At 57.5% G+C, this 26,314-nt stretch overlaps 1 protein-coding gene across 2 annotated transcripts; it reads right to left on the bottom strand.

Moving 5' to 3' along the window:
- Window positions 1–2,888: 2,888 nt before the first annotated feature.
- Window positions 2,889–25,815, bottom strand: ALKBH5 (alkB homolog 5, RNA demethylase). Of its 2 annotated transcripts, XM_059048452.2 has the most exons (4): window positions 24,965–25,815; window positions 16,967–17,047; window positions 6,960–7,115; window positions 2,889–6,178 (listed from the first exon to the last, which is right to left on the bottom strand). In XM_059048452.2, exons 1-4 carry the CDS (start codon window positions 25,732–25,734, stop codon window positions 6,004–6,006), a joined length of 1,182 nt encoding a protein of 393 aa, XP_058904435.1. In that variant the 5' UTR covers window positions 25,735–25,815; the 3' UTR covers window positions 2,889–6,003. The 2 variants fall into 2 exon arrangements, with proteins under 2 accessions (XP_058904435.1, XP_066876911.1); XM_067020810.1 differs by lacking the exon at window positions 16,967–17,047 and having other exon boundaries at window positions 4,460–6,178.
- Window positions 25,816–26,314: the final 499 nt, after the last annotated feature.

Here is a 26,314-nt window from a genome sequence, read left to right as displayed (position 1 = left end):
CAGCCTGGGCCAGGGAGACGGCCCCGCCTTCCAGGGGCTGGCCCAGATCCTGGCTGAGGCCACGACCCTCCTCTGCTGCCCAAACCACACAAGCAGCTTCTTCCTGGCGGCTCGGCTCTGGCTCCGGGGGGGGGCCTGGCAGGCCCCGCGATTCCTGGAGTGGAATTTGGGCTGGGGGCAGGGCGGGCGGGGCCCGGGTGGGAGGAGATGAGGGGTCCAGCAGGGTGGGGGCTGCCTGGGAGAGCACCGGAGCCCTCATCCTGCACGGTGGCCTTGAGGGCCCACATAGGGCAGGGGCAGGGGCTCTGGGGCCCATGGAGGGTGAGTAGCGCGTCGGGCCTCAGGGAAGGGGCCAGGCAGCGGGGGGCTGGGGCAGACCCGGCCTGTCCTCGTTTTACAAGGGAGGAAGCTGAGGCTCAGAGAGAAGTGACCTGCCCAGGGCCACGTGGGGGACCACACAGGAGCCTTTGGACCTCCAGCCCAGGGCTCCCCCTCCAGATGCAGGGCTGCCAGGCCTGACGCTTGCCCTGAGCCTGGGTCTGAACTGTGCTCTTCTCAGCTCATGCTGGGTCACAGGACCTGGGGATTTGGATGCACCGGCCCCCTGCAGGGGTGTCAGGTTTGAGGCTCCGGGAGATTCTCAGAGGCCTATTGGAAAGTGGGGTTCTGCGCTTCATTCGTCTCTGTGGCTGCAAGTTCTAATCCTGCTCTGCCATTGCATCTTTCTGGGCCTCAGTTTACTCATCTGCAAGATGGGGGCGAATAGTAATTGCTACCATTTATTAACACTGAGCAGTTGATCTGTACCAGGCACCAGTCATTCCTTCCATTCTATGCCTGGTTTACAGAGGAAGAAACCAAGATCAGAGAGATTTAAGTAACCTGCCCAGAGTCACACAGCTAGTACACGGCAGAGCCAGGACTTGAGCCCAGGCCCCAAGCGAGGTATTAGAGGTTGTGGTGAGAATTAAATGAGACAGATCGTAAAGGGCCTCCCTCACAATGAGTCCAGAGAGGGTGGGAGTTAGGGAGTTAGGTCCTGGTCTTCCAGCCTGGCATGGCAGCACTGGGCCACACAGAACTCCCTGGGCTGTGCTGAGGGAAGCCAGCAGTCCACGGAGCCCAGGGCAGCCCTGTCCCACAAGGTAGCTTCCAGCAGGAGCTGCCTAAGGCAGAGGGCACCAGCAGCACAGAGGCTCGGGGGGCGTGGCGAGTTGGACCGCCCTGCACAGCCGCTTACCCGGGGGCCCTGGCTGAGCAGGGTGGCAGCAGTGGGGAACCCAAGTGCTTGCCCCTGGGGCCTCAGCTCCCCCTTCTAAACCAAGGGAGGGCTGTGCCCCGCCCACTCCGAGGCCCCATCGCTGGGACTCTGCTGCCGTGCTGTGGGCACCGGAGGGAGTGCGCCCGGGAATGCCCCGACACCCAGCTGGAGGACCCCAGCCCTCGGTTTGGAGCCCCTTCATCTCTACAGGTGCCGTGCCTGCCACGCTCCTTCTCTGCTCTCAACACAGCAGCCTGCGGGACCCTAACTAAGTCTGACCACATCCTGCTCTCCGCGAAGCCCTCCGTGGGAGCCGCTTGCAACCGCCAATTGTCACCGTTTAAGAATCTTTGTGAACCAGCTGTTAAACACAGCCAGTGTTTAAAAACTAACTTACACTGAAAACAGAGGTACAGTTCAGAACTAAGCACTTCCTGGTTTACTTCGTTTCCCTCCTGTCTGTTCTTCCGCACTGCACTGGCTGCATCTCTGTGGTGGAGACGCTGTGATAACGGCGCTCGCGGCTGTGCTTGGAACCAGCCAGAAGGGAACGTTTCCACGGCCACAGATCAGGCTGGGTTTACTGCTCACGTTCCAGACCAGTGCCGCCAACAGAGACACAGTGCAAGCCATGCATGTAATTTGAAACTCCCTAGTAGCCAGACTTAAACAGTGACAGCAAACAGGTAAAATTAAATAGCATAATTTACTTAACCCATGTTATGTCCAAAATATTACCATTTCCATGTAATCAATATAAAGTAACTAATGATGTTTTTTACTCTTTTTTTGTACTAACTTCAAATTCTGGTATGTATTTTACACTTAAAGCACAACTCAATTCAAACCAGCTACGTTTTTTCAGGTGCTCAACAGCTGGGCTTCCAGTCGCTAATGTACTGGACAGCACAGGTCTAGACTTAAGAAATGGGTGGAGCAAATATTAATGATGCAGATTAAATTTAAAAGTAACACTTGAGGCTGAAACATTTCAGTCCCACTAACAATCTGTCCGTCAGTGAGTAACCAGTAGGTCATGTATCAAATTTAAGGACAAACTTATTGGGAAGAGAGCAGGGTAGTAGTAGGCGGAACGGCGCCACCACCCCCACCAAAGGTATCAGGTCTCAATCCCTGGAATGTACGTTTTTTTAACATTTTTTAACTTCGCCGATGTGATTAAAGATCTTTACACGGGGAGATTATTTTTGGTTATCCAGGGAGGCTGTAATGAGGGAGAGGCAGAGGAGATCTGGGACACAGAAGAGGAGGCCGTGTGGCCATGGACGCAGAGACGAGAGTTATGTGGCCGCAAGTCAAGGAATGTCAACAGCCGCCGGGAGCTGTCAGACGCGAGCAGGGGCCTGCCACACCGATTCCAGCCCAGTGGTGGTGATTTTACATTTCTGACCTCCAAACGGTGAGGAAATAAACGTCTGTTGTTTTAAGCCCCCGGACCTGTTGCGATCTGTTTCAGCAGCCCCAGGAAGCGAAAGCAGCTGGGAGGCGGCTCCGTTTACCATATTGTGGCCGAATCACCAGCACAGGTGAGCTACAAATACAAGAAACTCAACAGCAACAAAAATCAATAGAAGCGTTCTGTGAGAAACAACTGGCCAAACAGAACTTAAAGAGTACTATGTTTTATTACTAATTTATGTGCTACATACATATCTATCATCAGTACGATCTGTAATAACCTTCTGTGTGTGTGTCACACACCAGGTTGTCTTGTACCCACCCTCAGCAGAGCTCAGCACAGTCGGACACTCGTATTTTTTGAATGAACGAATGTGACTTTGGGCTTCAGTTTCCCCCACCACACAACAGGATTATAGGAATGGGATGGGCTCCCCAGCTGGGAAGGGCTGGAGCCAGATGTTTTTAGAGCACCTACTGTATACAAGCCTGGGCTGGGAGCAGAGATGGGACTCAGCACATGGCCCAAACAGCTAGCCAGCGCCCCAGCAGAGGGCTGGGAACAGCCAGATTCGGGGACTCAGATACGGCCCCGCATCTGCTTGCGACTACTCAAGAGTTTTCTCACAGTCCCAGAGACGCGGTGCCATGGAACCGCCGTACAGGGACAGAAACCAGCGCCAGAGACACAGCAGGACCTCCGAGGGCTGGACCCCGTTCCTCTGGCCTCATCCCTCCGTCCTCAGGGAAAGGGCCTCCTTCACTCAGGGACTAGGAAGAACCCAGGTCTGGCTTTGTCACGGCTGCAGCGGAGAATCCCTCGCAGCTCCCCAGCCCTCCGCACGAGCCTGCATCCCGGGACCCGAGTCGGGGGCCCAGGCACGGTGTGGGTGACCTTTCCCTCAGCTCCAATGTCTTCTCTCCGGGGCATCCAGGGCCCTGTCCACCCAGCCCAGTGGCTACCCCTGCAGGCCCAACTGGCCCACCCCCACTTCACATCCTGTCACTGATTTGCAGGCCTGAGCCCTGGCCACTCACTTGCTCCCTCTGGACTCTCCCCTCCCTGTTAAATGGGGAGTTAAGTGGCTTGCCAGGTTTTCACAGCAAGAATTTGGCCAAGCAGACTGGCTCTGGGCACTGGAAGTGAAAGAGGGAGACTCTAGACCAAAGCCCTTGACCAGAACCTGGGAGCCAGGTCCAGGATCTGGAGGGACTAAAACCCCCTGGACCCCTCCCCTACTCTACCCAAACCCCTCTGCCTCAAGCCTGGATCTGCCTCCACAGCTCTACCGTACTCATCTTGAGAGCAGGGGCTGGAAGGGTTTTGCTCACTATGGAGCCACAGTAAGGGCTCGGCCAGCACACAGTAGGACTCAAGAATTTGTTTAGTGAGCAAACCCACCTACGTATTTTCTACAAGGGCCAGGCCCTCTCCTGCCTTTGCTCATGCTGTTCCTGCTCCACGGGCCCGCAGCCTCTCGGGTCACCCCAAGGAAGACGGGCTTCCAGAACTCAGCACAGTAGGATCTCGGCTCCTGTGGGCCCACGGTGCCCTGGGCACCTGCACACATGGTTTACGAAGTCCATCCTCCTTGCAGCTGGAGGAAAGACCGTGGGCGAGCCTGTCCTCAGCCCTGCGTCAGCAACTGCTCCTCTCCTCTGGGGCCTCGGTGGGCAATGAACTCTGCCTCCCCACCCCCTTCAGAGTTTCAGGGCAAAACAAAGGGATTAAGGAAGAACCAAAGGCAAGCCCTCTCTTACGACAGCATCAGACAACTGTTTCAAAATATATTAGATTTGGTTTTTATTGTAGAGCACACATATCAGGGCAAAGTGCTGCACACACAACTACAAATCATTTTTGGGAAAAAAGCTGTAAAAAAAAAAACAAAAAAAACAAAAAAAAAACCCCTGCAACTGCTTTAGTTATGCAGTCCTGACTTGAGGAATCCACACTGGCAGAGGAGTCCCGGCCCGAGAGGGGCTTCTTGATGGTGGCTGCCCCCCAGCCTTCTGCAGCCTCTTCTGTAAGACCGGCCCCCTGGGATGGTAGCAGCCTGGGGACTGGGAGGGCCTCGCTCTCCGCAGGCCTGGGTCTTGGCCCTGGCTGTCAAGAGGACATTCCTAGTGAACCCAGATCAGCAGAACCTTGCAGCCTTCGAGGATCTGAGCGGGTGGAGCCTGCCAAAGACGTCACTTATTTTTTCCCTTTCATTATTATTTCTTAAAGGACCCTTCCTTCCCCAGCTCTCACGGCCCTGAGGCGGAGGAGGCACCAACCGTCTGCAGGCCCGCGCTCTGGCCTTGGATGCATGCTGCAGGCGGACAGAGGGGGCAGGCAGCTTCCTATGGGGACTGACACAGGGAGAAGGCGCAAGGAGGGCCGATGGAGAAGGAAGGAAAGGGAAAGGAAAAAGCCAGGAGACCAAAGGAAAAAATGAAAACTCAGAACAAAAGAAAACAAAAACCCTACCACACACCACAACGATTTTCCATAGCCCAAACGCTAGACTCAGAAGGACACCGGTCCCTCCAGGTAGAAACAATTCCTAAAACTGCCCCAACACGGCAAGTCTAACTGTTCCACACAATCACACGTGTATGCTTAAAAGGAGCAACCCAGCAAAGAGGCGGGCTCCTGGCAAGAGGTCAGGACCACTGCAGCCGGCCCCTGGGCAGCGCAGGGACCCGTGGGCAGAGCAGGCCAGAGGGCATGCAGGAAGCCCGGGGTCTCGGCCAACTGAACAGCTCTGGGGCAACAGGGGCTGGCACTACCTAGGCCTCTGCCGGGTCCTCCCTAACACCTGCTGCAGGAGGAGGGGTATCTGCATGAGCTGCTGGGGCCTGGAGAGCAGGTGAGGGGTGGGAGGGCAGCAGGCCCCCTGCAGAGCCGGCAAGACCTCAACCCGTCGCAGACAGCAGTGGGGGGAGGGGGAGGAGATTGAACTTCATTTACAACACTAAGAAGATTTACATTTAAAGCAAAACAAGAATTTTTCTAAACCAAAACATTTTGTTTCTTTTAAATAAACCCAGCCTGACACAGCCCCACGTGAGGACAGCTGCCCCCCACGCCTCCGCTGGCCACTCCAGCGTGAGCTTCTGTGCCTACAGATGCCAACAGCCTTTCCATCCAGGAGGAAAACCAAGAACGTGAGAACCAGGTCCTGGCCAATTCTGTTCTTCAGCCTTAACAGGCAACAAACCAAGGGAAAAGAATATAAGAATCAAAAAAAAGAAAAGGAAAGGAAAAAAAAAAACCTCAAAACGCAACAAGAGGAGGGGCGGCTAGTGAGGAGCAAGCCGAGTCCGCGGCTCCGGCCTCAGTGCCGCCGCATCTTCACCTTGCGGGCGGGGCTGCCCGCCGCCTCCGAGCAGTCCTCGGGCTCGTAGGACTTGCGCCAGTAGTTCTCCGAGCTGAAGCTGCCCCTCCGCCGGTGTGTGGGCAGCAGCACCGAGCGGCGGTTCTCCTCCTTGTCCATCTCCAGGATCCGAGGCCTGTGAGGGAAGGGGTGGGGGAGGCGTTACCCAGAGACTGGCCCAGGCCCACCCCAGCTCACCGGCTCTCCACGGAGGGGGTGTGCGTGGCAGTGGCAGCACCGTGTCTTTGCCCAGCAGGTGCCAACGGTCACCCCTCGTCTTTGAGACGTTCCCCGGTTACCCTGTGAGGTCTGCTGGGCTCCGAGTTTGGGGCCCCAGGACACCGCCAAGGCCGCCGGGCAGAAGGCGGCTTTCCTATCACAGCCTCGAGACCCGGCCTGGTTCTGCCAGCCCCTCGGCTTCTCAGCCCTCCCCCGACTCGCACTCTCCCTTCTCTGCTCACCGACCCCACTAGCCCCGCAACTACCAAGCTCTTGCTTTGTCTCAGGGTCTCAGCCCACACGGTACCCCAGCCCAGACTGCCCCTCCCGTACCATCTTTCCCATCCTTCCAGTCTCAGCTTCAACAGCTTCCTCAGAAACCCTTCTGAAATGGGCCCCTGCTCTGCGACCTTCCGAGTCCTGCGCTTCCCTCCTAACGTCCCATGGAACCCGCCGGAGCGTGTGTCAGGGAGCAGAACCAGGGAAGGCATGGGAAGGCACACAGCGTTCCCACAGGCGGATGGCCAGGGCTTAGTCGAGAATGCCACCAACCCCAGGGAACCAGACAGGAGGCACTGGAAAGGTGGACAATGCCCGGCTCCTAACCACCTACCCTTGGCTTCCCACCCATCTCGCCCTGCAGCCAGGCGCCGTGGCGCTGCTTTGCTGGCCTGTGTTGAGGGACCGCAGCTGAGTACCTGTGGGCAGCATCAGGGTCTGCCTTGCGGTGGGACCGCTTGGGTTTCAGAGCGGGGTCCCTGTTGTTTCCCGACAGACGATCTGAGGCATAGCTGGGTGGTAACACGGAGCTGCTCAGGGACTTTGTTTCCAACCGGGGTGCATCTAATCTCGTCCTGCAAAGGAAATGCACGTGGGGTCACCAGCGGGCCTCTGGTAAGGGTGTGGCCCAATTAGACCAATTCTTTCTCTGGCCGGGCTAGGTGGAGGCCAGCAGTCTCTGCTCTGAGGTTCAGTCTCCTCATGGTTCAGCTAGGAGTTGGTCCAGCTGACTTGCAAAGACCGTCCTTCCCAAGTTCAGGCTTAGGAGTCGGGGATGGGAACACTTCTGTTTGGAGACTTCCAGTGACCTGCCGCCCCAGGGGAAGGATCCCAGGGCTCTCAGCTGGACGAGGCAGCCCCACCTCACCCTCCTCCGGCCCAAAGGTTCTCAAGGGACAGCTGCTGCGCCTGCCAGAGGACTGAGGGCCCCAGTGGTGGGCACCAACACACTCCAACAGACACGTCCACCCCTGCCTGAAACACCAGACAGGAAGGGTTCCCCGGGTCCAGGCCTGTGGAAGGACTGGAGGGGAACAGAGTAAGAGCTTCCCTACCCTTACACGGGGACACCGAGGCTGTGGTAGAGCCAGGAGGAGGGTCCAGACCCAATCCCACATTCACGCTTGGGTCTGTCCCACCACAGCCACCTGGCAGCTTCTGCTGGTTCCGGGACACTGGCCAAGCCAAGGCCAGAGGGGGCTTCTGAAGGCAAAGCCCCCACCTAGCACCGGAACACACTACTCAGTCGAGGAAAAGCGTGCAAGTATGGAGGGGGAAGAAGGGATGGAGAGACTGGGTGGGGGTAGCCCAGGGCAGCGATCCGAGTCCTTCAGGAAGTCAGGACAGGAGGAAGCTGGCCTGGGAAGCCTCAAAGAAGCCCCAAGGCCTCTTGTGTGATACAGAGGCCAGGAGGTCAGGCCGCTGGCAGCAAGGGGCAGGAGAGAGGCCTGGGGCGGGGAGTGATGGGGGCACAGCTGGCAGAAGGCCCTGAAGGCATCTTTCCCATGGGCCGCTGGCCACAAAGGAACAACTGGGTTCTGAGGAAGAAGGTGCTGTGGCACCTCGAAGGACATCCTCACAAGAACGCTGGGGGAAGAGAGCAGAAGGGGAACCAAGAGCTGCCTTGGGTTCTTGGGAACGGCCGCGTCCGGTCCTCATAACAGAAGGGAAGACTAGGTCAGTTAGGAGGGAAGTCACGTGTGCCGGGAAGTCCTGGGAGAAAAGTCTAACGCAGGTGAGACTCCAGGCCTCTTAGACGGGGAAGCCAGAGGGGCCCGGCTGCACTTCCTGGCCCCCCAGTCTCGGCCTCCACTCCAGGGACCCCGGGCTACAGAAGATATTAGGACCCAGGAGCCAGAGGAAGATCCAGCCCCGAGGCTCCACTCAAGGGTACGGGCTAGTCACCATCCCTTTCGGGGCCTGTCTCCCCATCGGAGCAAAGGCCTCTTTCAGTTCTGAGGGTCTAGAGACCAAAGACAAGTTGCCCCCTTCAAGGCTAGGATGCTCTCGAGAGCACTGGCAAGAGGTGGTGCTGGGCGCACCCAGACCTGAGGGTGGGAACCAGAGTCACCGAAGCCCCGAGACCGCTCGTCGACCAGGCCAGGCCTCAGATCCCTGCGCTGAGAGCTCACACCAAATGTGACATGAGCGAAAAAGCTCGACTCAGAGGACTCCAGGGTCTGAAGCCTCGAGAAGGAAAGCGCCCCTCCGGCACTGCCGAGCGGAGCTGACCCAAAGACCCCGTGGGTGCCGGGAGCACACACCCAGGGCAGAAAAGCCCGTGTGGGCAGGACCCACGGCCCAAGACCGTGAAGTGGTTTCCTCGGGTGAGTGAGGGCGGCCAGAGAAGAGCAGCGTCACCAAGAGGAGAGCCTGGCCCACACACCTCCGGGGCTGGAAGGCACATCCTGCCACGCAGGCATGGCTGGCACACAGAGCCCTGGTGGGGCCCGCCCTTCCTGAGCTGCTTGCAACTAGGGCGGCTGGCCCGGGCAGCCGCGGGCAGCAGTGGGGGCCCATCGCTATGGGTCTGGGACTGCTGGGGAGGCTGGGGAGACAGGTGGGACCAGCTGAGAGTGGACAGAAGCCAGGCACACAGACAGGCTCTACGTCCCTCCAGCTGCCTGAGAGAAGACGAGACGGAAGGCGCAGCTCTGCTACCGTCAGGGCCGGCCCTCAGGGAAGGGGTGATCAGAAGCGGCCCCACCAGAAACTCAGCCTCCCGCACACACTTTGGGGGCAGTAGGAGCTCCGGGGCCCAAAATGGCTCCCGACACATTCCCTGGGGTTGTTACAAGTACATCTCAGAACGGATGGAGGAGCTCTACTTTTGAAAAGCCACCAAGCTGCAAGAAGCCGGGCTAGAGCCAGATGCGCAGCCCAGAGCCCACCAGCAGCGTGCCTTCAGAGCACACCCCTCCCCTCTTAAAGGACAGCCAACTCTCAGGGAGCAGGCCAGGGTTCAGCAGACAGAGCCGCAGGTTTGGAGGCAGGAAGCCCAGTTCTAGCAGTAAGGTCTGGGCCTGCGCCTCCTCCGGTGGTAATAGGAAACAAGACCTTCCTTACAGATCTGAGCCAACATCCAGGGGTCACGGCAAGGCACCCCAGGTATGTCGGGACAGCCCCCAGGACAAAGCATGGACTGGGCCTAGGTACCGGATGGCCAAGCATTAAGGTAACATTAACGTGTGACCGGAGAGGAAGGGAGGAGACTGACTGTCTAGGTGCTGCCCTCACGTTCCTTTATCAATCATGGGCTCCTGCGGAGAAGCTGCTGGGGCGCGGTGGGGCGGGGGTGGGGGAGGGGGAGAGTGCGAAGTCAGAGACCCAGTCACTGGCCTCAGCCACACAGCTGCCACCCCAGGATGGCCCTGAAGCCCAGGCAGGCTCTCTTCACCGCAGCAGAGCAGAGAGCGGTCCCGGCAGAGGCAGACCACCGTTTCTGGGAGACGGGGAACCAGTCTGCACCTCAGGCCCCGCTGCCAACCACCCACAACTGCTGGTTCCGCCCTCCCCAAGCACCCTTGTGCTACAAAGCCTGGCTTTCCCAAGGGAGCGAGCAGGCAGGGTGCAGCGAGGCAGGCCTGTCGGGGTACTCCTCGCCGACGGGCGCCCTGGGCCCCAAGGTCCACGCTCCTGCCCCTCTAAGTATCAGACTCCCTCACGGCCCAGACCCACACCCTTCCCTCCTGCAAGAGTACCGCCTCCCAGCTCCCACCAACACCACCCGCTTCTCTCCAACTCCTGCCCTGCTCTCCCTGCATGGCAGTGCTGACACGGGTGCAGCAGCCTGCTACAATCAGAGGAGCCTGAAGGACACCTGAGTGTTTCACCCAAAGAAAGGGCACCCCAAGCACATACATGGTCCTGGGCTCCCAGCGGACCTCCCCCGAGCCAGGCCAACAAAACACCCAGATCCCGAGGGGAGCCTCTCCCAATCGCCCAGCCTGGTTACCACCACGCCATCCACGCCACAGGCGCGTAACCCAGGGCTCCACAGACGCCAGCCAGACCACAGGGCCAGGATCAGGGTGCTCAGGGATCCCCCAGTTCAGGCCCTGGTAAGGGCTCACTGTCCTCCAGGACACCAGGAGACCTGACAGCGAGGCTGCTTTCCCGCACCGGGGCTGCTGACCACCATGGCTCTGGGCTCCCCTCTCCTCACACTGCACCTGACCGAGCGCAGCCGTCCTTATCCCCTACCCCTGCCCCATCGAGATCAGGGGGTGGGGACAACGGTGAGGAAGGGCCGAGGAGAAGCACACACAGCAGTCTCCAGTTTAACCATCTCCAGCATCGCAATGGCCCCAATTTTCAGGTAAGAACACAGGGCTCAGGTAACAACTTGTATTCAGTGAAGAAGGGAGAGAGCCAGGCCAGGAGCCCAAGCCAGTCACATTCCTGGCGGCCTCACCGCCTCCTTATTCCTCAGACAGGCTGTGGATACACCCCATCTCTGAACTCCCGGGGAACAAAGGCGGGTAGTCCTTGGTACCGGGACAAAAATCATGGAGACACAAGCAGGGGCAGGCAGGTGTCCCGGTGGGGGCCATATCTCAGGCCTGGCTGGGATCAAGGAAGCCAAGAGCCTAGGGACAAAACCCAGAGCACACCCTCTGCTCGTCCACACACCCAGCCTTGCATTTGGCTGCTCTGCTTTCTGGGAGGGCCTCCCTCTGACCCCAGGCACCCCCGGACCGAATGACCCAGTGGGCCGTTTAGCTCAGCCTCCCACAGGCAGACCCTCCTAAACGAGCCCCCACCTGCTGCTCCCCGGCCTCGCTGCTCCCCAGGGCCCTCCAGACCCCCCGCTCAGCAGCGAGCACTCTGACGCGCTCCGACGGGGTCCCGCCCCGCCCGTCTCCACCGTGTTCCCCACTCGGAGCCTCTGCGAGGAACAGCGCCTCTGCTTGACCTGTCCTTGCCCCTGAGCCTCTCCGAAGCCTGCCTGAGGCCCACACACCACCCCGACTGCCTTCCGGCGGCACCTCTCTGGAAAGCCTTCCTGACCAGCCCCCGGTGAGGCGCTAAACCTTTACCTTCCCCCACAGGTAAGGTGAATGAGAAGAGACCACTCACCACCTCCCCAGCACCAGCACAGAGCCTAGCACACACCAGCTTTGGTTAACATTCGCCAAGTGACTCTCCAGCTGCTTTTCCAAACGTCAGCCCCCTGTGCGCCAAGCTCCACTTGACCAGCAGCAAAGAAACAGGCTATTTACGCCACCTTGAGCCGTCCCCTCTGGTTAATCACGCAGGAACACAAGTCTCGTAGGCCAACCCGACGCAGGCCTGGGGGCCTCCTGAACACCAAGAGATTGGGTGCCCTGGCCACCAACCAGAAGGCCCTGAGGGCCACAAGCCATCGCCTGACGCTGAAGTTTGGATCCAGTGCCTCCTTCCCTCACTGCCCCTCCATTACAGAGGCCCTCTATACTTCCTGCCTTCAAGCTCACCAACTCTGCCTGGCCAGCAGTTTCCAGCTCAGGAGCCAGAGCTACCAAGCCTGTCCCAACAAGCCTGTCCCAACAACAAGCCCCCGAAGCCGGAGGTCATCTTTCTGTTTGTCTTCGCTGGGCCCCAGTGGGCACGCTCCATGCTCCTAGGACACCGCTCACTCCGCCTGTGCTGTCTGAGCGTGCAAAGCGCCCACCCATCACAGACCCGGCCCCAAGGGAGCGTGGAGTCTCCTACATGCCCGCCTCGGGTGCCTCGAGCACACGGCATGCTTCACGTTCCCAAGTCGGGAATCCCTGCTCAGAGATCACTCCAAACTGGCTAGAAAAGGCGAGGCAGCTCACTGCCTGCTGGAACCCCTGTCCGAACAGAGTCCACACCCTCCACTCTCAGGGTTAATGTGTGGGAAGCACTCTACCCGGCGCCCGGCACCTAGTAGGTGAGTGCTTGGCGGAGGGCAGCACGCAAGGCCCTTAGAAGGTTGCACGTAAGGGAACTGTGGGAAAAACCAAATACTCCCCCACCCCAAGGACTGCCACACCTTGGAAGCTGGCCAGTCTCCTGGTTCTCCAACCAGTCATTTAAAACTTCAACCACACTTCCAGAAAAGTAGGTCCAGCTTCCCTGCCAGGGAAACCAATGATTGACAAAGATTCACGTGGAGCAGCTTGCTCTAGGTAGGCTGGGAAACAGCGACATTCCAGGAAATTGGGCGTATTCGAGAGCTGACCGACCTGCAGCTGCAGCCTCACCCCGCACCCTGGAGGGTAGCCCCCTACCGCTTAAAATACTCTCAGCCCCCAGCTCTCTACTGGCGCAGCAGAGGCAAGAAAGCCCTTCTGTATGTGAGGCTCTGGGTTCTTCAACACACAGCATCCGCCCCGGGGCAGGGCTCAGGGTGTACCACTGTGCAAACCACCAAGGGCCACAAGACCCAGCACCAGGGGACCCAGGTTCAAGGCCGCACTCAGCCATTTACTAGTTGTGACCCCGAACAGATGACACTAAGCTGCAGCCTAGGGACTGCACTCCCGGGGAGGCTCTCCGAAGGCCACTCCCAGCAAGAAACGATGGCACCACCTCCTACATGAAGACTCAGCATCAGCCACATGCAAAGGAGCCGTGTTCTGCTGAACCAGAAAGAACCTGACCACCGCCCACCCGTCTCCCCCCATGAGGCCCTTAGAAAGACGACCGCAGTGCTGACCAGCCTGACGTGGTGACAGAGGCCCCAGGCCCTCCCTCTGCAGCCTGTGCGATCTTTATCTGAACCTAAGAGAAGGCAGAGCTGGCGCCACCCTACCTGCCTATGAGGAGCAGGGCCGGGCTCAGTGCCCGGGTCCCACCTGTCAGGATGTGGCCTCACCCAAGGACACAAGAGTCAGCCAGGCACCCACCAAGGCCACATCCCTGACCCCTGGGAAGCGCCTGAGCCAGGATGCACCCCTTTTCATCAGGTCACCAGCTTGTCCTTTTGTACCTGGTGCTACTCATCGACCAGAGCTGCCCTCCTCTGGATCGGCCTCAGTGCTGGGACTCAGATGAACAGGGCTCTCCCTGCCCCCAACAGAACACAGCTTTGGAAACTCACAATGACAAGTGTACAGGCTGTGACAGCAGGGGGTAGGGGGTGGGCTGAGAGAGCTGCATGTATATGATGCTTCCTGCGTGTCAAAATGGTTGAGCCTTGAAGAACCGCTAGATTAACCAACTTTCAGTGCGTATATGTGGGTCATCTGGGGGGTGGGGGTGGGTCAAAAGGGAAAGCAATCCCAACAGAGGCCACACTGCTGCAAGAGTCTGGGACATCAGTGCATGGGCCACCCTAGGAGCCGCAGGTAATTTAACGTAGGTGGGAAGGAGACAACAGGGAGAACATCGAGGGAGGAGGCTGGATGGACAGGCAAAGTCCAACAGAGACCTTGGATTTTATTCTGCAGGCAAGACAGCTGCCCTTTCCTCTCCTCTGGTCCCCTGGGTGGGCTGCCTACAGCTGGGCACTTCACCAGCTCAGCAGCCTAGGGAAGCTGCGGAGGTGGGGGCACCCATCCACTCCTTTCCAGCCCAGTCCCTGGCTGGCTCCTGGACCCACTCAGGGCAGAAGGTCAAAGAGCCCAGTCACCCACAACAGCCATTCTCTTCGGTCAGAATGCTACAGGGGCTCAGCTGGCCAAAGAGCTTCCTGGGTGAGCTGGTTAACGGTGCAGAGTCCTGGGGACCTCCCTGGTGGCGCAGTGGTTAAGAATCTGCCTGCCAGTGCAGGCGACACAGGTTTGAGCCCTGGTCTGGGAAGTTCCCACATGCCGCGAAGCAGCTAAGCCAGCGTGCCACAACAAAGAGTAGCCCCCAGGGCTTCCCTGGTGGCGCAGTGGTTGAGAGTCCGCCTGCCAATGCAGGCGACACGGGTTCGTGCCCCGGTCCGGGAGGATCCCACGTGCCGCGGAGCGGCTGAGCCCGTGAGCCACGGCCGCTGAGCCTGCGCGTCCGGAGCCTATGCTCCGCAACAGGAGAGGCCACAACGGTGAGAGGCCCGTGTACCGCAAAAAAAAAAAAAAAAAAAAAAAAAAAAAAGAGTAGCCCCCGTTCGCCCCAACTAGAGAAAGCCCACGCGCAGCAACAACGAAGACCCAACGCAGCCATAAACAAATAAACAAAAAAAACAACAACAGTGCAGAGTGCTAGCTCCACCAAGGAGCAGCCGGCTCGGGCAGCCAGGTACGCTCGAGGAAGAGACAGCCAGAAGAACGACCCAACACTCCAGCTCTGGCCGCTTCCTCCTCCACCTCCAGTGGAGCTTTCCCTGGGATGAGTTATTGTGAGGAGCTGGGAAGGAACACCTAGGAGGCGCTGCTCTGGTTCTACTCCCCCCCCACCACCCTCACTCCTGCCCCAGGTGGGCCACCTGGTCTCTGGCTGCCGCTGGAGGTACGAGGCACACCTGATAAGAGATGACTGGGGAGGAAAGGCCAGAAGGGAGCAACACATCGGGCTGCCTCGATTCCGGGTCCTGGGTTTTGGACCGCACTGGGAAAAGCAAGCGGAAAAGCAGATAAAAACCCTTCTTCTGGGCTTCCTTGGGGGCGCGGCGGTTGAGAGTCCGCCTGCCGATGCAGGGGACGTGGGTTCGCGCCCCGGTCCGGGAGGATCCCATGTGCCACGGAGCGGCTGGGCCCGTGAGCCGTGGCCGCTGCGCCTGCGCGTCCGGAGCCTGTGCTCCGCAACAGGAGAGGCCGCGGCAGTGAGAGGCCCGCGTACCGTGAAAAAAAAAAACCCAAAAACCCTTCTTCTGCTGGATTCTGGGAATGTTCTTAGGCTAGAGGAGAAACGCTGCCAGGCTGACCACTGTCTGGAGTTCCCCTAGGTACCCAGGGCTCTGCCCGCACCACAGGACTGTCCCGCACGTCTGGGTCACCTCCATTCTACAGACGATAAAACAGACTCAACGTTCTGACTTGCCAATGTGGCAGAGCCGTGCCAAAGAGACATCACCACCACAATGTACTGGAGCTCCGGACCCAAAGGGCCAAGACGCAAAAGTGATAAACTGAAGTTAAAAAGATGACAAGCCAGAGAGTGAGGATGTACTTAAAAAAAGAAAGAGCTCCCAATGGCCAAAGCTGGGACAAGCTGAGCACAGGATAGACACCACGAGTCCACACTGCTGTCAGGAATGAGTGAACGAGAAATAAACACGTGGGGGAGAAGACACAAAACCTCCCATGCAGAAGGATTCCAGGTGATCTGTGTGGCGACTCCGCCCTCAAAGAGGTGGCGCTCAGCCCCCACTCCTTACGTGTGGGCCGCTCACAGCGACGTCCCTCCTGGGAGGACGGTGTGGACAGGGGGCAACAGTGACGAACACAGCCTCGGCCCGGCGCTCAGGGTCAGCGTCGACAGTGGAAGGTCCTGCGCCCTGGACGTGACGTGAGGAGAACGGCGCTGCCCCTCTGCGGTCTCCTCCCCAGACCCACAACCCCGGTGTAAGCACGAGGCAACACCAGACACAGCCCAACTGAGGGACCTTCCACCACACACCTGGCGGTCAGCGTTACCACGAAGGAGGCAAGTCTGAGAAAGTGTCGCAGCGGAGAGGAGCTAAGGTGACACGACAACTGCATGTCCTGTGGGGTCTGGGACAGAAAAGGACGTGAGGAGAAACTAGGGAAATGGGAGTAAGCGATGGACTCCAGTTAACCGTCCCGGATCAGTACTGGTTTCATGACCGTGATGAACATACCACACTGATGTGAGTGAGACGTTACCAGGAGGGGGAACGGAGAGCTCTCTGCTATCTTCACGACTTTCTGTAAACCTAAACCTGTTCTAAAAAATACAGTTTACTTAAATTAAAAAAAACACCAACAAGGCAAGCTACAGGACATGCTGCTCCAGCCCGGGTCTAGGCACTGTCCTGCTCACCGACGACTACACGAGCCTGCGCAACCAGCCCGCCTTCCCAGGACCCCCGCCTCAAGGCAGGATTGTCCTGACCGTGTCCACGTGGTCAGTCCATTCACCTCGTGAGCAGAAAAAAAAGAACTGCTGGAGATGCCAGGATTGGCAGTGTTGGTCAGTGCATCCGTGACCCCCTGGCCAAAGAAGAGGGACAGCCACAAGCCACGTGCCTGCTCAACACGCAGCCAGCCACCCACCTACGTCCCCTGTCCTCACTCCCTGCTCCTCCCAGAAGTGAAAACACAGGCATTTTTAAAGCAAGCTGCTGAGGCACAATCTAAAAATACTCAGTGAGAAGCACACGTGACAAATCAGAACCAAGGAGGAAGGAAAAGGAAGAGGTGGGGGGAGGCAGGGTCTGGAAGAATGTCCCCCAAATCCTGTCTCAAGAGCCAGCCCACAAACACTGGGAGCGTGTGCTTTTGCTCAGCCCGCATGCTGAGGGCTATTGACAGAGGAGGCCGGGCCTCCAGCCGCAGTCAGGTCCGCAGGAGCCAGACGCCAGGACACTTACTTCCTGAGGATGATGACTGCCCTGCGCTCCTTGATGTCCTGAGGCCGGATGCAGTGAGTGATTTCATCAGCAGCGTATCCACTGCAAAGAGACACAGAGCACGTGAGCACGCAGAGTGGATGGACAACCAAAGATCCCCGGGGATACGGAGACAGAAACAGGGTCCCAGTCTTAACGGCCACCCTCCACCCCATTACATGACAGGCTCAAGGATCTATGTGGGAGGAAATAACGTGTTAAGTTCCAGGATGCTTTTGCCCAGAAACCACTGAAGGGAAAACCTGGGATGAGGTAAAAGCAGGTCTTAAAGCAGAAACCGCAGCAGGAATCCCCTTGCACAGGCCAGAGGCCCTTCTTTCAAAGGGTCCCCAAGAGGGCACACCTTTAGTGGCTTTGGAGGTCGATGGAGTGACTCAGGCCAGACCCTGGGGAGAAGATATGAACCGCATCTCCCCCTCCCCCACCCTTGGGATGGCAGAGGAGGCCAAGGCAGACACTGACAGCACTGAGTCACCAGAGAGAACTAAGGCTGCAAGGTTCAAAAAGAGAATTTGTCGACTGGGAAAAAATGCTTTCAAAAACCTTCATTTTGGGGGATCCAAAATCTTGAAGACAGCTGTGTTTGGAATATTTTAAGAATTCCCATCACACTCAAGTATCTATTTATTTTCTTCATCAAGTTACACGATTTTGAAAACTGCTCAGACCAATGAGTATGGGTAGATGGCTGTCCTCTTCACAACTAATGTCTCTCCGATCTGAAACTCTGGAAGCAAACTCAGCTCCCTGAGTACAGGCCCTCACTGGGAGCCTGGCAGCCATGAGGCACTCCCACCCCGAGTTCCCCCACTAAGCCCCCCACTGAGCCAAGGCAGCTCCGCAGCCACAGGCCTCCTCCCCCGCGCAGGGTTCCCTGGCTGCCGCCGGGACCACCAACCTTCCTCTATTCAGCTGCTAATTAGCTCCTTCTCAAGGGTAGCTGTGAAGACGTGGATGGAGCAATGGTCAGAAACACCAGAGGCCTGGGAAGGACTCCTCAAAATGGCCAGGCTGCCCCCACGTGGGCAAGAACTAGACGCAAGAGCGAATAAAAAATAAAAAGTCCTAGAGAGAAATACCTCTGATTCAGAAATCTGATTTGAGGCCATGGGGAGGGCAGAGAAAAGAGCTCTTATTTTAGGGATTTTCCCCCTTTGACCTGCTCCTCGACCAGAGGTTTTCAATTTTCTCTGTAAATAACAGTCCCGTGAGATAACTACGGACAAATGCCCACAGTCAAATCAATCTGGAAATATTGATGAGTTTAAGAAAGCATCGGTATGTTAAAGGACCTGAGAATTACTACAGCTGACTTTAACTGAGCACTGACCACGGAACCTTCTCTCAAACAACACCTATTAACATCTGCAGGCGGGAGTTCCCTGGTGGCCTAGTGGTTAGGATTTAGCGCTTTCACTACAGAAGCCTGGGTTCAATCGCTGGTCGGGGAACAATCCCACATGCCGCGCGGCATGGCCAAAATACACACACAAAAAAATTTAGGGACTTCCCTGGTGGTCCAGTGGTTAAGACTTCGCCTTCCAATGCAGGGGGTGTAGGTTCGATCCCTGGTCAGGGAGCTAACATCCCACATGCCTCATGGCCGAAACACCAAAACATAAAACAGAAGGAATACTGTAACAAATTCAATAAAGACTTTAAAAAATGGTCCACATTAAAAAAAAAAAAAAATCTCTAAGAAAATATCTGGAGGCCCAGAGAGAAATGCCATACAGGGATTGAGGAGTTGAAGAGACCTGGGTTAGAACCTGAGCTCTGTCACCTTAGCTGAGTCACATGCTGGGCCAAAACCTCAGCTCCTGCAACTGCAGGGACAGCAGTAGATTCTTGGGTGTTCCTGTGGTGGCGCTCTGTGCTGTCACTTATGACATTCCTCTGTGGTGACTAACGATGAGATTGTTAAAAGGGTCAGTGCCTCCTCTCTTCCGGGCAGAACTACAGTTATACGTCTTCTTGGTTAGCACCCCTGGAGAAGAGCAATGCAGGGTGCCTGGCACCCCCATTTACCGAGCACCTGACACAAGCCAGGGGTCCTGGACAACCTTCATCCAGGCTCCCCCTGCAGCAGAGGCCTCCTGGGCCCCCTCCCAGGGCTAGGAGCTCTGGATCTCATCCTATGCTCTCTCTTGTCACTCCACATTAGGGAAGTGCAGATCTGGGCTCCAAGACAGTCCCATATTAACACGGGACCTTCCCAAAGAGTGAAGTCCAGTTCCCCAAAGGCAATCCCAGGCATATTTCTAAGGCCTAGACCTGCAGTACCATTGCAGGCAACCTTCCTTACTGTTAACGAGTGTTACTAGTCTACTGACTTGGCTACAGGACCTGCCAAGGGCCCTGACTTCCCATCTTCAGCAAGGAACTGCATCCTGTAACACAGAAGCAGCAGATCCAGATGCTGGTCAAATTTTAAGGGCCCCCACCTCCCAAAGTGCTCTAGAACAAAGAGCAAGTCATGCCAGGTTCCTGTCCCCCAGCCCAGGCCTCAGAAGAACTAGTGCAGAAGACCACACGGGCCCACAGAAATGACCATGGCGCTCACTGACCCCCACCTGAACAGCTCACTGGCACTGGTCTTCTAGAACTTCCTGGCAGCTACGACACAGCCTACTGAACCCGTCCTCAGTATCCAGCTCCGCTGGGGGTGGGAGGCTCCAAGTCCTGATCAGAGGAAGCTCTTCTGTCCAAACTTCAGCAGAATGTGTCCAACAGAGACCACAGAGGGTTATTTACCGCTAAGAACTTACTTGCTACAAGAGAAAACTGTTTGAAAGTGCCAGTCTGCCAGCTTGAAACTTAATATACCCTGGGTCCAGGCCTACCCTTGGCATGAAGGAAAGTTCCAGTGCCTCCTCCTCTTTTGTTCTCACAGGGAAGGGAGAGGGGAAATACCTGAGGCTGGTACTGCCCTGCACTGAGCCCAAGCCCCCCCCCCCCCCGCCATGCAGTACTGACTAGTGTGCCGCAAGCACCCAGAGCAAGAGCCTGGCTGTCACCCACCACACTATGCCTTAGAGTGACTCTTGAAAAGTCTCCGCTCTCTTGGGAAGCTCTGCTCAACTCCCCAGGCTGGGTTCCCCCACACCACCCACCCAACCCTCTCTGCTACTGCAGTTCAGCCTTGTGGCAATTCTCTTCCCTACAAGACAAAGCTCTGCAAAGGCCTTACTCATCTCTGCATACAGCAGACGCTAGATGACGTGTGTGTCGAGGTCAACATTCCTACTGCTATGAAGACTCAGTTTCTACATCTGCAAAACAGAGACTGCAGCAAGCCCTTCCTCAGAGGATCAGGTGCAGGTCAAATGAGGAGTCTGGAAGACTCTTTATAAAGGGCTGTGCAGGACTACACACCTCTCCTCTAGGGGACAGCCTGGGAGGCAGAATTATTAAGGCACAGTTCCAAGGCGGCCGCCATTCCCCATCTACTCTGTGCCCTGCCCAGGGCAGACAGAGCCAGAGATGGAGGGACTGGCCGAGGTCACCAGGACTGCCTGGCGACACCTCCCTCCAGTGGGGGCTACCTGCTCTGGCAGCCCCCATAAGCCTGCCTCACCACTGAGAGGCCTACAGGACCTCACTTAGGATTTGGGGTGCAGCAGGCCAGCCACCTGGGCACAGGGGCAGAACTGTGAGCTCAGACTCAAGCTATAATCACACCTGAACCTCCTAGAAGACACATGGCCTAACACGATGAAGCAGTCCTGGGGCTTTCTGAACCCAGAAGGAAGAAGGCCAACCTGCTCCAAGTCCCAATTCTGTACACATCAAGGTATAAACAGAAAGCAGCTGAGCACAGAGGCAGCTTGTTTCCATACACTTCACCAAAACCTCAAGCCTTCGGTCATGTGAAAGAGAATCAATCTTTGCTAACAACTCTAGAACTTCAATAGCCCCATTTTGCAGAGGCAAACTAAGGCCCAGAGAGGTTAAGTAACTTGCCCAAAGACAAACAGCTAAAGTAGTGGCACTGGAACTCTAATCAAACTCTCGGTTTCAGTGTCTATGCTACGCTGGTTTTTGTTTTTTGATGGGAGTGGCCGTGGGGAGAGGTAGGTAACGAGCGGTGGGAAGAAAAGCCCATCTGTGTTTCCCAGTGACAAGGTCCAATCTGTCGTGGGGGCCTCACTGACCTCAGCAAAGGATACAGGTATTCCCACCACCTCCGGGGAAAAAGTCCGCAAAGGCGAGCCCATGCCTCCAGAGAGCCAGCATCATATCCCAGTAACGGCAGCAGACCGACGGCCCAGGCAAAAATGGCCAGACAGCCCTGAAACTTTTATGGCCTATTTATTTTCTGCTTTCTCTGACCTTCATGACTAAGACTGTCACTAGCCTGCTAGCTTCCCTTCCTTTGCTGCCCTCTGCCTTCTTCTCACGCCTGGCAGAACCAAGGCCAGCCAACACCCCGCGGCCCAGAGCTCCTCCTGAGAATAAACAGCCCCGACTTCGTCCTGAAGTTCCTCCCCCTCTCATGGAGTCAGAAGATTCCACACAAGAGATGTGGCCCAGACCTATCCGCCCTACATTCCCAACTATTTTAAGCCCGAAAGCTAAATTTTGCTTTCAACCAGCTGAACGTGATCGGTCCTTTGCCCAGAACCGAAGGGGTGCCCGCTCCACCCAGTATCAACTGTTAACCGGAAGTCACAGGCTGTGCTCACCACTGCGTGTCTCACGGCGCCACAGTAACTTCCAGACAGGTGGCTAAGGCCTGGGTCTTTGGGCACGTGGCCACCACAACCACAGACCACTCAGCAGTTATTAAAAATAGCAGCAAGTAAGCAATTAGCCTTGAGATAATTATTCCAATTAATCCATCTGAAATCTGTTTTAATCTGGTATTTACCATACAGGGAACAGGAAAAGGAATACAGGATGAACTGATATAAAAGAGATAAAAAGTATTTATTTCTCTAGAGAACAGCATTAAGACAGGACCCACTCAGGCCCAGCATGGCAAGGTTACAAAAAAACAACTGCCAGCTGGGTTTGGAAAGAAGTCTGAAGCACTTCCAGAAGGGTCTGTTCTGGAATTGCTTTAAAGGCCCACGTCTGGACACTGCTGAGTCAATGTTTGCCACACAGTAAAATCCACGCTGACAACTATTAAATATAAAACTGTATTCCTGCCATATTGCCTTGGACGGGTACAGACACCACTGCCATCAACAACACAAGTCTGAGGCAGTCAGGTGAGAATTACTAGAACCCCTCCGCATCTGTAGAGAACCACTGTCTTCATCGGCCCCTTCCGTCCGCAGCTTCACGGCTCTGGGCTGGGATACTTACCAGGCAGTGAAAGCAAGCATCCCCTCCTACCAGCTCAGAGAAGAGCCCAAGCAGGACTTGCACAGAGGCAGCACTAACTGGCAGGTGTGCACGCGCCTGCACAGCAAGTGAGCTAAGTGAGCAGGTGCTGGAGAATTTAAATTAGCGGGGTGTCCGGAACCTGAGAGCAGCAGCTCTCCCCTGGGGACGTTTCACCCCCGGGAGACACGTGGCAATGTCTAGAAACATGTCTAGTCGTCACAGAAGGTGCTTCTGGCATAGTGGACAGAAGCCAGGGATCCGGCTAAACGTTCCACAAGGACTGCGGCAGAGGAGCTCTGCTCTAGAGCTGCACCGAGGCACGCCCCACCAGAACCTCGACCTCAGGTCCAGGCTGGCTCTGAGGACTAGTAATGAGCTCCAGCTGCCTCTAGTCGGCACCTACCCCTCACCTAGGCCCTCGTGCGCTCCCCTCCGCCCGCACCTCTGCTCGGCGGCGGCGAACTCCCGGTCGCCTCCTCGTCCCCCTTCAAGGTCCTGAAAACTCCCAAACCCCACAGTGGAGTAAGACGTCCTCCCCAGTGTACTCCTGCGGGTACCTTCCTGGCTGTAACTGTCTGTGGCCTCCACCAGCCCGTGAACTCCGTGAAGGGAAGAGCCATGTTTAAGGCTCCACCAAATCCCTAGCCCCTTCCCCGACAAGAGCGCAGGGGAGCACGAAACGGCTGTGTATGAAAGCACTCGCGTAAGGGTCGACCCTGTGCCAGGCCCTCTGCTAGACACCGAATCACCACCTTTAGCTCTAACAGGCTGTGGAAGTTGCCATCACCCTATTTACAGACGGCAAAGCCGGCTCAGAGAACGCCCACAAGGTCCCAAAGCAAACGACAGGGGAGCTGGGTGCAAAGCCTGGGGCAGCACTTTCAGGACGTGGCCGAGCCTCCCACACGGACCCCTCGGCCAAGTCAGAATCCAGGAGGAAGGGACTGGGAAAGCCTCGGGACTTCACTACATTCTAAGGCAAAGATGAAGAGAGTTGCCGGTGCTGCAACCCCGCTGCTGAGCACTAACAGACCTGCGCTTTAAGAATCCGAAACCTCTCTTCAATACACGGTGTGCGTGCGTGGGAGGGAGGGGACTCTCCAAGTCACAAACTGCCTCTTGTGGCCCCCCCTTGACACACGGGACCACGGCCAGACCGCCTGCGACAAACCTGAGGCCCTGTGATGACGTGGGAAACCAGTACCCCATTAAGAGAGCAAATGGCCCCCATGTGAGAGACCCTTTTCAGCACGGAGAACCCTTCAATGAAGTCAGACACCGAACTGCCCTACACGGCAGGCCACTTGGGAGAGCCTGCCCTGGAAACCCCATCTTAAAGGGCTCTGCCAAGACATGCATCTGGAGCACCACGCAGACCTGAGGAGAAGCTGGGAGCCCACGTGACACGGGGGTACCTGAGAGGTAAGTGGCCCTCTAGCTTTCGACGCATAAGGGAGCCCAAGTACTGCTCCTGCTGCCCCTGACTTCGCAACTTTCCCCTCAGGAGACGTGCTGGGTACCACACGGCTCTGCTGCCATTCCCAGATATGGAAGCAGCCTCAGCTGTTCCCCTCAAAAGAGACAGAACACTTGCCTCAGGGCACTGAGAGGGCTCCGGGGACCGTGCTCCTCCCCATGACCGTGGCCGACGGCACTGGCCGAAATTCAGAAGTTAAGCAGCTCACAACAAACCTGCAGTGCCTCCCGATCCTGTACTAGAATTTGGTGGTCAACCAAGCTCCTCGGAACAGCTGCAATCTAGATCTCCTAAAAGGTTTGGGGGATTACTGAAGTACATCGTTCGATTTACTTGTTTCAGGGCCGGAAGCAGGGAGCTTCCAAGTAAATTTCCTGCTTCATATAAACAGCAAAGGTGTTGCAGCAGGCAACCTTCTCTGAGGGCCTGGGCGCTGAGCTAACTCTCTGCAGGTTCTGGGACTGAAAATAGGCCAAGAGCCTAAAATCTGCTGAACAGCTACAAAGCCTAATACCAGGTAAAGAGACAAGCTTTACTTTGTTTCATATGGTCCTGATTACAGGTAACGCATCTTACAAAGGACCAATGGGCTCTTCTGCAGCCAAAAGGGACGGGATTTTAAGTTTGCTGCACTCTATTCCTGGTCCAACCCCTGATCTGTTCAACTCTAGGGAAGCCACTCCCCCTCCTGGGAATGGAGAACGTGTATCAATAAAACACGCTCAGAGGCCTTCCTCTGTGAGGATATCCTCTCTTAAAGGAATCCAGGAACATGTTCTCTGTTAAAAAAAACCAAGAATGGCAAAACTGGAAAGACTTTTAGACAGTAATCCCAACTAACTTTTTTAAAACCACAGACCTGGAAATGGAGGCCCAAAATGGAAGTGACTTGCTCAAATCACGAAGGTAAAGAGACTCCAAAAACCACCCTTCTAGAAAGATGCCTTTAGATTAGTCTGAGTCAAGTCTGCGATCTCATCAAATCTGCCCACGGGATAGAAAATTCTAGCTCAGCTCCCCGCTTTCTTACTGCCCGTGTTTCAAACGCAGACCCCTTCCCCGCCCACCCCCGTCCCTCAAACAGAAGCCTGGGTCAGAGGCGGAAAGCGCGGGCTCCTGGGGGCCGCTCCCTCCTCCCAAGCGGTTACCTGAGCACAGTCACGCTCCCCCTGCGCACCGGCAGGGAAAGCACGGGCTCCGACACCCGGATAGGCTTGAACTGGAACTTGCAGCCGAAGCAGAGCGCGGAGTCGCTGAAGAAGGACACGGACACGATGGGGCGCTCGAAGATGTGGATGGGGTCCACGTGAGACACGATGCAGCCGCCGGGCTGGTAGTCGTTGATGACGGCGCTGTTGACGAAGCCCTCGGGAATGACGCGGTGCTCCACCAGCTTCTGGATCACCAGCTGGTGCACCCACTCGGGGATCTCGTCCACGTCGCCCGGCGGGTAGAGGCGCTCCTGGCCGGGCCCGCGCTTCTGCAGCTGGGCGCCGTACGTGTAGCCCTCGCCGAAGAAGTACTTGTTGCGCAGCGGGGCCCGGTCCACCGTGTGCTCGTTGTACAGGCCCTTCTCGGCGCGAGACACCACCTCGTCGATGCGGGCCTCGATCTTGGCGCACTCGTCCTGGCTGAACAGGCGCATCTGGCGGATGCCGCTCTTCACCTTACGCGCCTCCTCCTCCTTCTGCAGCTGCTGCTCCTCGAAGTCGCTGCGCTCGGGGTCCGAGTCCTCCGGGTACTTGCGCTTGGCCCCGGGAGCCGCGTAGGGCTCGGCCGCAGCGGCGGCGGCGGCCGCGGCGGCCACGGCGGCGGCGGCGGCGGCCGCGGCCTCCCGACTGCCTGCCTTGTAGTTGTCCCGGGACGTCATGGACTTGAGCTTCTCCCGCAGGTCCGTGTAGCCGCTGGCGGCCGCCATGGCCCACGCCGCTGCTCTAGGGCCCTCCGCGGCGGGCGGGGCGGCCGGGCATGGCTCTGGGGTACGCGCCCGGGCCCCGGGCCGCAGAGGCCCTCAGCGCCAGGCCCGCGAGCGAGGCCGCGCCGCCCGGCAGGGGCGTCGAGGGGCGGCGGGGCGGCCTCAGGGGCGACGGGTCATGCGGCGACGGCGACGAGGCTCCCTCCTCCTCCGCCTTCTCCGCGTCCCGGGGGGCAGGGGCGCCGGCAGGGCCTCATGCCGCGCAGGGCGGCCGCAGAGGCTCGGCCCGACTCCTGGCCGGACCCTAGGACGCCCGGCTCGGCCCGCACTTTAAAGCGCTCCTCACGACGTCACGGCCGCCCGCCCGACGTCCGCCAGCGCCGCTCCTCAGCGGGCGGCTCCGCGCGCACGCGCAGTACGACCAGCCACGGCAGCTCCGCGTGCAGAGAGCATGCGCGCGCCTGCGGCCGGGTCAGCAGAGGGGCCGGCGCATGCGCAGACGGGGGCTGTCCACCGCCCCTCCCCCACCCACTGAAGGGCTCCGCGAACGCCCCAAACTGCAGCCTGCCTCTTGTCCGCGCCT

The sequence above is a fragment of the Kogia breviceps genome, chromosome 19 (genome assembly GCF_026419965.1).
Source record: "Kogia breviceps isolate mKogBre1 chromosome 19, mKogBre1 haplotype 1, whole genome shotgun sequence".
Classification (NCBI taxonomy): Eukaryota; Metazoa; Chordata; class Mammalia; order Artiodactyla; family Physeteridae; genus Kogia; species Kogia breviceps.
The sequence above is the reverse complement of the archived record's forward strand: the minus strand, read 5'-3'. Positions and strand labels throughout refer to the sequence as shown.